General features: G+C 40.8%; 1 protein-coding gene across 5 annotated transcripts in view; it reads right to left on the bottom strand.

Annotated features, from left to right (window-relative positions):
• Positions 1-12066, bottom strand: part of TEX14 (testis expressed 14, intercellular bridge forming factor) — a 109651-nt gene that overhangs the window by 7550 nt on the left and 90035 nt on the right. For 4 of the 5 annotated variants that reach the window (XM_040496997.1, XM_040496993.1, XM_040496994.1 and 1 more), the window contains exons 22-28: positions 10442-10504; positions 9798-9925; positions 8679-8884; positions 7298-7394; positions 5824-5898; positions 3049-3126; positions 2216-2315 (exon numbers count right to left, since the gene is read on the bottom strand). In XM_040496997.1, the coding sequence (XP_040352931.1) occupies positions 2216-2315; positions 3049-3126; positions 5824-5898; positions 7298-7394; positions 8679-8884; positions 9798-9925; positions 10442-10504 (747 nt within the window). The remainder of the gene's footprint in view (positions 1-2215; positions 2316-3048; positions 3127-5823; positions 5899-7297; positions 7395-8678; positions 8885-9797; positions 9926-10441; positions 10505-12066) is intronic. The other variant, XM_040496996.1, reaches the window with a different exon arrangement.

Here is a 12066-nt window from a genome sequence, read left to right as displayed (position 1 = left end):
AATCAAAACCACAATGAGATATCACCTCATACTTGTTCCATTAGAATGGGTACTATCAAAAAAACAGAAAATAACAAGTACTGGCAAGGATGTAAAGAAATTGGAGCCCTTGTGCACTGTTGGTAGGAATGTAAAATGGTGCAGCTGCTGTGGAAAACAGTATGGTATTTCCTCAAAAAATTAAAAATAGATGTACCATATGATCCAGCATTACCACATCAGGTTACATATCCAAAATAAATGAAAGCAGGATGTCCAGGAGAAATATTGTATACCCATATTCCAGCAGTATTATTCACAGTAGGCAAAAAGGTAAAAGCAACCCAGTGTCTACCAATAAATGAACAGATAAACAAAATTTGATACACACACACACAGACACACACACACACACGCACACACACACTGTAATTCAGCCTTAAAAAAGAAGGAAATTCTCGGGGTGCCTGGGTGGCTCAGTTGATTGAGTGTCTGACTTCAGCTCAGGTCATGATCTCAGTTTGTGAGTTCAAGCCCCACATTAGGCTCTGTGCTGACAGCTCAGAGCCTGGAGCCTGCTTCGGATTCTGTGTCTCCGGCTATCTCTCTGCCCCTCCCTGCTCACACACACACACATACACATACACACACACACACGCACTCTCTCTCTCTCTCTCTCTCTCTCAAATATAAATAAAGAAGGAAATTCTGTTGGCTGCAGCAACTTCTTACTCAACACATCTCCAGAGGCAAGGGAAACAAAAGCAAGATGAACTATTGGGACCTCATCAAAATAAAAAGCTTCTGCACAGCGAAGGAAACAATCAGCAAAACTAAAAGGCAACTGATGGAATGGGAGAAGATATTTGCAAACGAAATATCAGATAAAGGGCTAGTATCCAAAATCTATAAAGAATTTCTCTAACTCAACACCCAAAAAACAAATAATCCAGTGAAGAAATGGGCAAAAGACATGAATAGACACTTCTCCAAAGAAGACATCCAGATGGCAAACCAACACATGAAAAAGTGCTCCACATCACTCATCAGGGAAATACAAATCAAAACCACAATGAGATACCACCTCACACCTGTCAGAATGGTTAACATTAACAACTCAGGTGAGGATGTGGAGAAAGAGGATCTCTTTTGCACTGCTGGTGGAAATGCAAACTGGTGCAGCCACTCTGGAAAACAGTATGGAGTTTCCTCAAAAAATTAAAAATAGAACTATCCTACAACCCAGCAATTGCACTACTAGGTATTTATCCAAGGGATACAGGTATGCTGTCTCAAAGGGGCACATGCACCCCAATGTTTATAGAAGCACTATCAACAGTAGGCAAAGTATGGAAAGAGCCCAAATGTCCATCAACTGATGAATGGAAAAAGAAGATGTGGTATATCTGTACAATGGAGTATTACTTGGCAATCAAAAAGAATGAAATCTTGCCATTTGCAACTACGTGGATGGAACTAGAGGGTATTATGCTAAGTGAAATTAGTCAGTTAAAGACAAATATCATATGACTTCACTCATATGAGGACTTTAAGACACAGAACAGATGAACATAAGGGAAAGGAAGCAACAATAATATAAAACAGGGAGGGGAACAAAACATAAGAGACTCTTAAATGTGGAGAACAAACAGAGGACTAATGGAGGGGTTGTGGGAGGGGGGATGGGCTAAATGGGCATTAAGGAATCTAGTCCTGAAATCACTGTTGCACTATCTGCTAACTAACTTGGATGTAAATTTAAAAAATTAAATTTAAAAAGAAGGAAATTCTGACCATGTTGCATGGATGAACCCCGAGGACAGTATGTTAAGTGAAGTAAACCAGCTACAAAAAGTCAAATACTGTATGATTTCACTTATGTGAGGTATCAAGAGTAGTCAGAAAGCAGAATAGTGGTTGCTAGAACTGAGGAAAGGGAGCAGTTGGGTTTTTAATGGGCATAGAATTTCAGTATTGTAAGATGAAAAAGTTCAGGAGATCGGTTGCACAACGTTAATATACTTAACACTAGTGAACTGTACACTTGAAAATTTTATGTTTATGTGTATTTTATCACAATTACAATTAAAAACAAAAAACCTTTAGGAATAGGGGCTATCAGGCTAGTAGGAAGAAAGACCTTTTTTCCCCATTCTTATTTGTCAATATCGGAATAAAAATGAACACACTAATACAGTTTATTAAATCCTTTTAGAAGCCCAGCTTTTTCTGTTACCTCTCTGTGTCCTCTTCTAGATCCTGAGTTTCTTTGGTCCAGAGCATACTGCTATCTTCTTTTTTACTGTTAGTTTCTTGTTCTTCTAAGTGCCTTTGATCTAAAAATGGTTGAAAGACTTAACTTTATTAGAACAACAACAAATTGAGAAAGCCTGCCTTGAAATGGAGTGCAAAAAATTAAAGCTAATCAGTGGTCCCTGAAGTATATATTGCACTACTTCTTCCCAGGAGAGCAGGGGCCAGGTGGCAGTCTGCAGGGTGCCTGCATTCACAGAAGCTGCTTCTGGGGTCTTGGGAGCTCTCTGGTGCCAGATGAAGCAATAGGAAACCTTACCTGTGCCAAGACTCAAGAGAGACAGAAAAAGCAGAGGAAACAGAGGGCACATAAAAGAGGAGCCAAGACACCCTGAAAACAAATTGCACTGATTCACTTTGGGTGACCACCCTATTCTCACCTGTAAATGTTTCTAGGTTGGAGCCCCAAGGAAAGAATTTGGGTGGGGAAAGGTAGTTAGTACCCTTTAATGTATGCCAGGCATTTTACAATACTGTCTCATTTCATCCTGCCAATGGGCCTATGAAGGGAAAGTTTGTTCAGTATCTTACAATGTACCAGACACTGTTCATAGAGCTATTGTGTAAACCAGGAGGTAAGAATTATCATCCCCATTTTACAGATGAAGATGACAGAGGCTCGGAGACATTAAACAGCTTAATGAGGTGGAATTGTGCCTGACCTCAATGCCCACAGTGTCCCACATGTACCATTGTGCTGCCAAGGGCAGTGTTATAGCAAGGACCTGATGAAAAGGGTCTGGGCAGCTCGCTTACCATTTACAGTGACACCGAGATAACTTGCTGTGTTCTCCCGCAACACTGTGGATGAGGCCTGCTGTCGCTTCAAGTGCTCTGTCACAATAATACAAAAGCAAAACACAACTTATTTCTTCCTTCAGATGTCATACCATTCTCTAGGGCAGTGGTTCTCAAAGGGTGGTCCTTGGATCAGCAGCCTCAGTATACTCAGTACTTAGATATGCAAAGTCTTAGACCTCATCCCTGACCTACTGAGGCAGAAACTCTGGGGGTGGGGCCCATCAATCATATTTTATAAGCCCTCCTGGTGATTCTGACAGCTGATAACCTTTGAGAACCACTGGTCTAGAGCATCCAATTCTATCCAACACTAAAAATAAAAATAATAATGATAACAATGATAGGTAACACTTGCAAAGCCCTAGGTGGCAGTTACTGTTTTTAACTTACACACATTCATTCAAGATTCATGTTCACAATCTTCATAACAACCTTACAAGACTCATCGTGTGATTGTCACTCCTGTTGAGCCGATGAGGAAATGGAGGTAAAGAAAGGTTGAGGACCTAGCCTGGAATCACACACAGCGTAAGAAGCAGAGATGGGATCTGAACCCAGGATGTCCAGCTCTAAGATTTATGCTGTCAATCTTTATTTTATACTCTGTCAAGTTTGTAACACATCAAAGCAGGTTCCAATTTCCCCCATCTCTATGGCCTATATTTCCTATTTTTTTACTTAGTTTATGAAAAGATAGAAGGCAAAGAAAATAATTTCCATTTCCTAAAGAACTGACCATTACACCAAGACAAGCATCTGCCAAACTGCATACTGCTTTGCATTTGTGGCTGCACAGTATCCTTCAAGTGCTCCCCACAGCAGAGCAGTGAGACAGCTGCGAGGCGGCACACACAGGGACCCTGGACTCCCTGGTGCAGCCCTGTTGTGTGCAGGCACAGGGGTCTCTCTTCCTGCAGGTCAGGAAGCAGGCCTTTCCTGGCAGCTCCTGGGCATCAAGGGGCCCCCATTTGATCACTTGAAATAACTTGAAATAAAAAATTCATTTTTATCCTTGTTAAAGATAGTCCTTTATTAATCTTAAAAGATCACCTATATCCTAGAGTTCGAGAGGATCCTCCCCGTTAGGCCCTTGTCAGAAGCCTAGAGCTGTGGATGTGGGCCCTCCAAAAGAGCACAGGTGTCAGCACCAGGTCACTCTCCAAAGCTCTCTTGAGGTGAAACAATGGAATGATGATTTATAATAATCAGGTGGGAGTGCCCATTATTAGAAGAAACTACCCAAGTGACCTCTCAATTTTGTCTTTCTGGGAAATTACTGACCTGTACAGACATCACCTAGAAACCTGGTCCAGATAATTCCCATGAGTAAAATGAGAAAAGGTTTCTGCAGAGTGTGCTGGGGTACAGCTGTGCCATGAGGCTGGAACCTAGGAGGAAGGCTGCTAACAGCTGCTGAAATGGGGGAGTCTATATGGTGACTAAGAGAGAAGACAGCAGGATCCAGAAGAAAAGTATCATAAGGTCAAACCGCAAAGGAGCCTACAAATACTGCCTTAAGTCATGACAAAAGAAAAATGACACTGAGAATCTATCTGAGCTGGACATGTGTGGGTGACCTCTACTCTCATAAGCAGCAGTTCTATTACTGTACTAAGAAAAACAACTGGAGAGAAAGAATTTGCAAGGACTCCTTGGGGCATTCTAGAGAAGGAAAGCCCTAGGGGTAGCCCTAAGGGGTAGGCACCCTAAGAGCCTGACCCAACAACCCTATGACCCTGTGGCTTTGGGGAAGAGGTGTGATGAGGTGAAGGGGTCTATGAGTACAGAAAAAGAAAAAAGGAAGGTCTGGCAGCTCTGACTGGCTCCACCCTAGTTCATCAGACCAATAATCAGGGGCTGGGGGTTGTGATAGCCTAGATGGTAGCTGTCCATTGAGTCAGACCACATAAGTCCTCATTTACCTCCTTCTTCCTGATGAGACACAAAACCTCAGAGACCCTGAAAAATAGCTGGTGCATATCGGGAAATTCTCTAGAGGCCCCATACCAAGAACTGGACTGTGAGAGGTCTGCCAAGATGCGTCCTTTCAGAATAAGAAGCTGGTCAACCAGGCTGTCAAGGAGAGAACAATCACGTCTCTTCTCACTCTTCAAGTGAGAAACCACCTGGCCCAATGCCTCCATGTACTTTCAGCATTGGCTCAGCTGGGCAGGGCCAGCCAATCCAGCTACAAGTAAAATTGAGCTGGTATAGCTGGGTCTCTGTCTGAGATGGAAAATTCTGGTCTCATTACATCTTGTGCCACTGACATCTCTGCCCCTGAGAAGGTGATTCATCCATGATGCCAATACCTCTAATACCTCCTGCTAATGGCAAAACTGAAAGTACAGGATGTCTCAACCTTAGTAGCCAGACTTCAGGCCTCCAAGGTATAGCTGGTTTGGTTCCAAAAGGAGGTGAAATATTCCTTTAATAAAACAATTTCATCATAATAAACCACTTAAATATTGTTATTCTTCTTAGAATCATTACCATAGGCCCTTTAAAGTAACAAAATGACAACAGACACAGGCTAATATCCTGGCCAGGTTTCAGTAGTAATGTGAGGCCCACTTTATTGGAAAACTGCTCCTTCCTGAATTGTTCATTCAGTTAGACCTTCTTATTAGGGCCATTTGTACTAGTACCTACACCTGAGACAAAGAACTATATTGTGGTCAGTGACCATAACAGGGCCATGGAGTACATTCTGTATTGAACATCCCTTACCAATTTCGTCAAGCATCTCCTGAGATGGTGGTGGTAGCTCATCAACATGATGCTGTGAAATGGCTTCTACTAATGCTTAAAAAACATAAAGAGAAAAATGGCTTAACACCTTTCTGACCCTGAACTGGATTTTCCAGGCTTCCACATGAATTTGACATAGGACTTCTCAGCAATGAAACAAACTGAGGCAGGAAGACAGCCTCTTACATTAGCAGTTCTAGTTGAGACCTCCTAACATGTGAATGGATTTACTCCCCTTTTTACTCCAAATCCTTTCCTGCTTTACCCCTTATCCCAGTATTTCTTGATCTGTGTCTCTCCCTCCCAAAGATATTTAGGGTAGGGGAAGTATAAATTCTTACTAAGAGGCTGGGGGCCTAATCTGGCATAGGGCTCCTGGAGGGATACAGTCTGGGCCAGTCAAAATGAATAAAAAATAAAATGGAAGGTCTTTTATAGGTTATCAGGCCAGGGGATATAAGAACAACCACTCTTTGGGCCTTCCCCTCCTTATAACCTTAAATAAAACCCCTCAGCTTAATTCACAAAATCCAAGAATTGTACCAAAACATAAGACATTAAAATTAATATAGCAAAGGCAATATGCCTCAAGAGTTGTTAACATTCTCATATCCTTTGATCTGAAAACCATCTCCTAAGAATCTACCCTAAAAAAGGGATCAGAGGTACAAAGATTTTTATACAAAGAACAAAAATTAGAAAACAATATAAATCTTCAACATAATGGCATAGTTAAGCAACATATGTAGAACGGACTATTACGAAGCCATTACATATATTTAACAAATAATTTTCACTAAGGGGAGATCCTCAAAACATAGCATCAAAAGAAAAAAAATAGGCCGGAGATAATACACAATATGATATCAACTATGCTAAAAATACATACATTTTTGTACATTTCTAGAAATATGAAAGAGAGAGTGCCTGGCTGGCTCAGTAGGCAGAGCCTGAAACTCTTGATCTCAGGGTTGTGAGTTCGAGCCCTACATTGGGCACAGTTTACTTTAAAAAAATGGGGGCACCTGGGTGGCTCAGCTGGTTGAGCATCAGATTCTTGATTTCAGCTCAGGTCATGATCCCAGGGTTGTGGGATCAAGCCCGTCATCAGGCTCCACACTGCTTAAGATTCTCTTTCTCTCCCCCTCTCCTCCTCTCCCCCACTTGCATGCTCTCTCTAAAAATAAAAAAATTTTTTTTAATTTTAAAAAGAAAAACTATGTACTGAATAGTACAAGAGGTTAAAAAATGGTGGCAGAATTAAATGATAGTTTTCTGTTAAAGCTCTTTTTATTCTCCAAGTTTAATGAGTATATTTTACTTTTATAATCAGATGGAAAATAGCATTTTTGTTTGAATTTAATGTAGCATCAACGATGAGACTAAAGTTCCCTTAAATTGGCTTACTATTATTTTGTATTTTGGTTGTATTTTCATATTAAACACAGGGTACCTTTCTGCAGGCTCCTTCTCTGGGTGGCATGGGATGATGTGTCAGGTGACTTAGCAATGCTGGAGGAACCGGCCCCAGTAAATGCAGGCAATCTTTTCTATAAGTAAGATGTAAACATGGTAATTGACACATGTACTGAGCTCAAAAGGCAAATGCAGTTCAATCATTTCCAAGATTAAGCCTGTGTTTCATTGATGGAATAAGCCACTTGTTTTGTTAATTGAGTCAAACTCTTTCAAATGTCCCCTCCTCTGGGATCCCTTCTCACCCAGTCTTTGCCTCCATAGCACCCAGTACTTACCTCTGTATTGTGTTAGCCAGCCTTTCTCACTAGGTGGGGAGCTCCTCTGGGGCAGGGACTAGGTTTATCTTATTCACATTTGGTGCCTAGAAGAGGGCTTGGCAGGGTACCTGGCACTTAAAACCTGCCCAGTTAACAATTTATTGAATGAAAGCATAAAACTCTTTATCTCCCTACTTTAGAGTGAATCTTTTGTGAGTCAAATGCCCAAAGAAGATAACAATTGATTTTTAATTGAGGGCCAAAGCAAGTAATCAGTCTGCCTATAGAATGGTCAACATTTTTTTTTTTTAATTTTTTTTTTCAACGTTTATTTATTTTTGGGACAGAGAGAGACAGAGCATGAACGGGGGAGGGGCAGAGAGAGAGGGAGACACAGAATCGGAAACAGGCTCCAGGCTCCGAGCCATCAGCCCAGAGCCTGACGCGGGGCTCGAACTCACGGACTGCGAGATCGTGACCTGGCTGAAGTCGGATGCTCAACCGACTGCGCCACCCAGGCGCCCCTAGAATGGTCAACATTTTTAATGAACAGTGTCAAGTAAGGAATTTGTAGTTTTCTTGAAGAGTCTACACATATGGAATATAAGGGAGAGAGAAGAGAAAAAGAAAGAAGGACGTCAGGGGGAGAAGGAGGAGGGGAGGAAAAGGTAGCACACAATTATGTGTTTTTATTGCAGACTGTTAGTTCAGGAGTTCAGAGAAGGTAGAGAGCAATCAAACCTCTCAGGGAACTAAGCAGAGGAGGCATCAAAGAGGAAGCAGAACCCAAGCCTCCTCAAGTAAGTAGGATGTGGGTAGACAGAGAGTACAATGCAGGTGAAGGCAGCAACCTAAGCTATGACAATTTGGCTCTTTGGAGAAATTGCCAGATGTTATCTCTGGGGCAAAAAAAGGCACAAAAACCTAGGATCTATCCTAGAATACAGACTCAGAAAGATACCTCAGGGAAGCCCAGAGAAGATCCAATTTATTTCTTGCTTTCTTTGTATAATGGATTTGGAGAAATCTTGGCACTTTGGATCCCTGAGGCCTTTGGGCTGACTCCATGAGTGTGGAAAGCAGAATCAGTATACTTACGAGATCGGTCAGTCTTGAAGGGGCAGTTTCAGAGGAAGTAAGAAAGGAATCTAGGCTCTTTGCTTTCTCTCGAACAGTTGTAAATCTATCAGATGAAGTTTGAATGGATTCCTGACTGTTCCAGCATGAGGTAGAACCTGTTTTAATCTGAAATGTGATACTTTCAAGGCAGTCTTTATACCGACTGGCAGCTGAAGAACTTGACCCTGTTGTAGAAAAGAGGGCAATTAGTTTCTGAATCCTCTACATTATTTAAAAACAAAACCACAAAACTATGTATCTATACCAGGGATTCTCCAAGTTGTTAATAACTAAAATAATCACAGATATGAGATATAGCTTCTCAAAGTATAAAAACAATGACAGTCTCTAAATTTGGCCATCCAAAGAAAGGGAGATTATTTGAACCACAAATATACTGGAACTAAGGACACCAGAGAGAGGCTATGTGATGCTGGCCATCGAGGTTGCAAGACTCAAAACTATGTGTGTTTACTCATATGTGGAACTTGAGAAACACAGCAGAAGACCATGAGGGAAGGGAAGGAGAAAAACTAGTTTCAAACAGAGAGGGAGGCAAACCATAAGAGACTCTTAAATACAACAAACTGAGGGTTGATGGGGGTGGGGAAGGGGGGAAATGGGTGATGAGCATTTAGGAGGACACTTGTGGGATGAGCACTGGGTGTTGTATGTAAGTGATGAATCATAGGAATCTACCTGAAAAACCAAGAGCACACTGTATATACACTGTATGTTAGCTAACTTGACAGTAAATTATATATTTAAAAAATTTAAAAATAAGAAGTGTTTCATAAAAAAAAAAAACTGTGTGTTTAAGCACAAGATAGGTTTTAAGTAGTGCTAGAGTACAAAGTACAGTTTGCATTTGCCTGTCTCTACCACTAAAGTAAAAAAACTCCTTAGAGCTGCTTATGACCAGTACCACCAACCCCTACCTGGCCCCCCATGGGATTATCCCCTTCAACTCTGGTGCTAAGGAGACACCTCTACACTGAGGAAACACCTGGCAGTCTTTTCTCACAGCCTGGCTTCCCAAAGCCAATGGGGCAGGGGCTGTTAGTTCTTCTCCCCAAACACTTCTCCCGCAGTGATTACCTGGGCTGAGTGGAGTGCTGACACTTGTAGGTGCATGGTTTATTTTGGGTGTTTTGCATGAGACTTCCTTAAAGGAACCATCTTGTTCATAGGAAATACTAGACAGGTCTTGAATGTCCGTCAGTGATCTAAGAAATTTAAAGTACAAAGTAATTAGGAGAAGATGTTTAGAAAAATCAAACAATATTTTCCTGAGGGGTGCTTTTTAAGGATGCTCTTGACAACAATCTTTACTTGGCAGCAGACCAGAATTAGAGACTATCTTAGAATATCTTATGTATCTTAAAGAGAATCTCAGAGAATATTCTAAAAAGAGTACTAACTTTAAACATATCTCAGCAGCTAAAAATAAAACTATTTCCATAGATGAAGGTATATTTACATGGAAAACAGATTTCATTTACCTCCAGTATAAACTTATTAATATCATCATCATCATCATCATCATATTTCCTTGATTGTAAGATGCTATTAATTTAGATCATATCGATAACAGCTTTTTGGTGAAAGAAGAAACACGCTCACATTAAATGTATGAATAAAAATGGGAGGAATATATTTTCCCACAAATAAGGAAATTCCTCATTTTTCCCTAAAACCAAGACTTTACACAGCATCCTTAGGCAACCCTTTGGTGGCCTTACATGTCTTTCTCTTTCAGCTCCTTTGGTGATTCCTTTAATGTCTCCTCTTGTTCACCTTCAGTACTGTAGGAGAGAAAATGAGAAAATCATATGAATCCCCAGTCAGCAGAGTGCACTAACCTGGTACAATGGACCAGTTTGTCAGCCCAGTGTAAGAAGCAGCAGAAAGGGCGCTAAATCAAAAATAGAAAGTTGGTGGGAATGCAAGCTGGTACAGCCACTCTGGAAAACAGTATGGAGGTTCCTCAAAAAACTAAAAACAACTACCCTACGACCCAGCAATTGCACTACTAGGTATTTATCTTAGTAGTAAATACTAGGGGGATACAGGTGTGCTGTTTCGAAGGGACATATGCACCCCCATGTTTATAGCAGCACTATCAACAATAGCCAAAGTATGGAAAGAGGCCAAATGTCCATTGATGGATGAATGGATAAAGAAGGTGTGGTATATATATATATATATATATATATATATATATATATATATACACAATGAAGTATTACTCAACAATCAAAAAGAATGAAATCTTGCCATTTGCAGCTACGTGGATAGAACTGGAGGTATTATGCTAAGTGAAATTAGTCAGAAAAAGACAAAAATCATATGATTTCACTTGTATGAGGACTTTAAGAGACAAAACAGATAAACATAAGGGAAGGGAAACAAAAATAATATAAAAACAGGGAGGGGGACAAAACAGAAGAGACTCATAAATATGGAGAACAAACAGGGTTACTGGAGGGGTTGTGGGAGGGCAGATGGGCTAAATGGGTAAGAGGCACTAAGGAATCTACTCCTGAAATCATTGTTGCACTATATGCTAACTAATTTGGATGTAAATTTTAAAAAATAAAAAATAAAATTAAAAAAAAAGTAGGAAGTTGGTTCTGGTCCTGGCTCTGCTACTGATTAGCCATATGTTTTCAGGCATGTCTGGGCCTTACTCTGGGCCTCAGTCTCCTTTCAGCCCATCTGAAATCAGCTGATGATACTACATGACAGTGAGCAAGTTCCTGAGGAAATCAATGGATCACAGGAAATTTGCTGGGGATGGAGGCTGGAGCAAAGGGCACAGTGGTGGGGCCTTACCAGCTGTGAGACAGCGTCCTACATGGAACATCAGGTGGGGCCAAGAAAGACTTATGCCAAAAAACGGCCAGAAAAGAATACTGAAGACAAACTTGACCTTTTTCTACTTTAACTAATAGGTAGGATTCAATTTCAATATCCACTAAATATAAACTGTAAGTCAGCTCCCATGCGAAATCCTTCCATGTTTTCATATTTTTAATCTTTGCAACAATCCTGAGACCAAAGGTACAAAGGAAAGAACATGGGTTCAATCCGGAGACCAAAGGTACAAAGGAAAGAACATGGGTTTTGGATTGAGTTATGACTTTATTAATTCTGTTCACTAGAGTATTTGTTTCTCCTTTCAAGTATACAAGTACAACAGCACTTTTTGGCCCTCCTAATTTATATAAATGGCTACCTCACTTGTTTTAACCAGTGAAGTATAAGCAAAAGTGATGTGAGTCACTTTGGGCAGAAACCTTAAGGATAGTGCACAACTCATGTTCCCTTTCCTGCCTCAGCAATCAAGGAAGCACAAGGATGGAGT

Source organism: Herpailurus yagouaroundi, unplaced genomic scaffold, assembly GCF_014898765.1.
Source record: "Herpailurus yagouaroundi ecotype Mexico unplaced genomic scaffold, PumYag 189, whole genome shotgun sequence".
Classification (NCBI taxonomy): Eukaryota; Metazoa; Chordata; class Mammalia; order Carnivora; family Felidae; genus Herpailurus; species Herpailurus yagouaroundi.
This window is presented reverse-complemented; position numbering and strand designations above follow the sequence as displayed.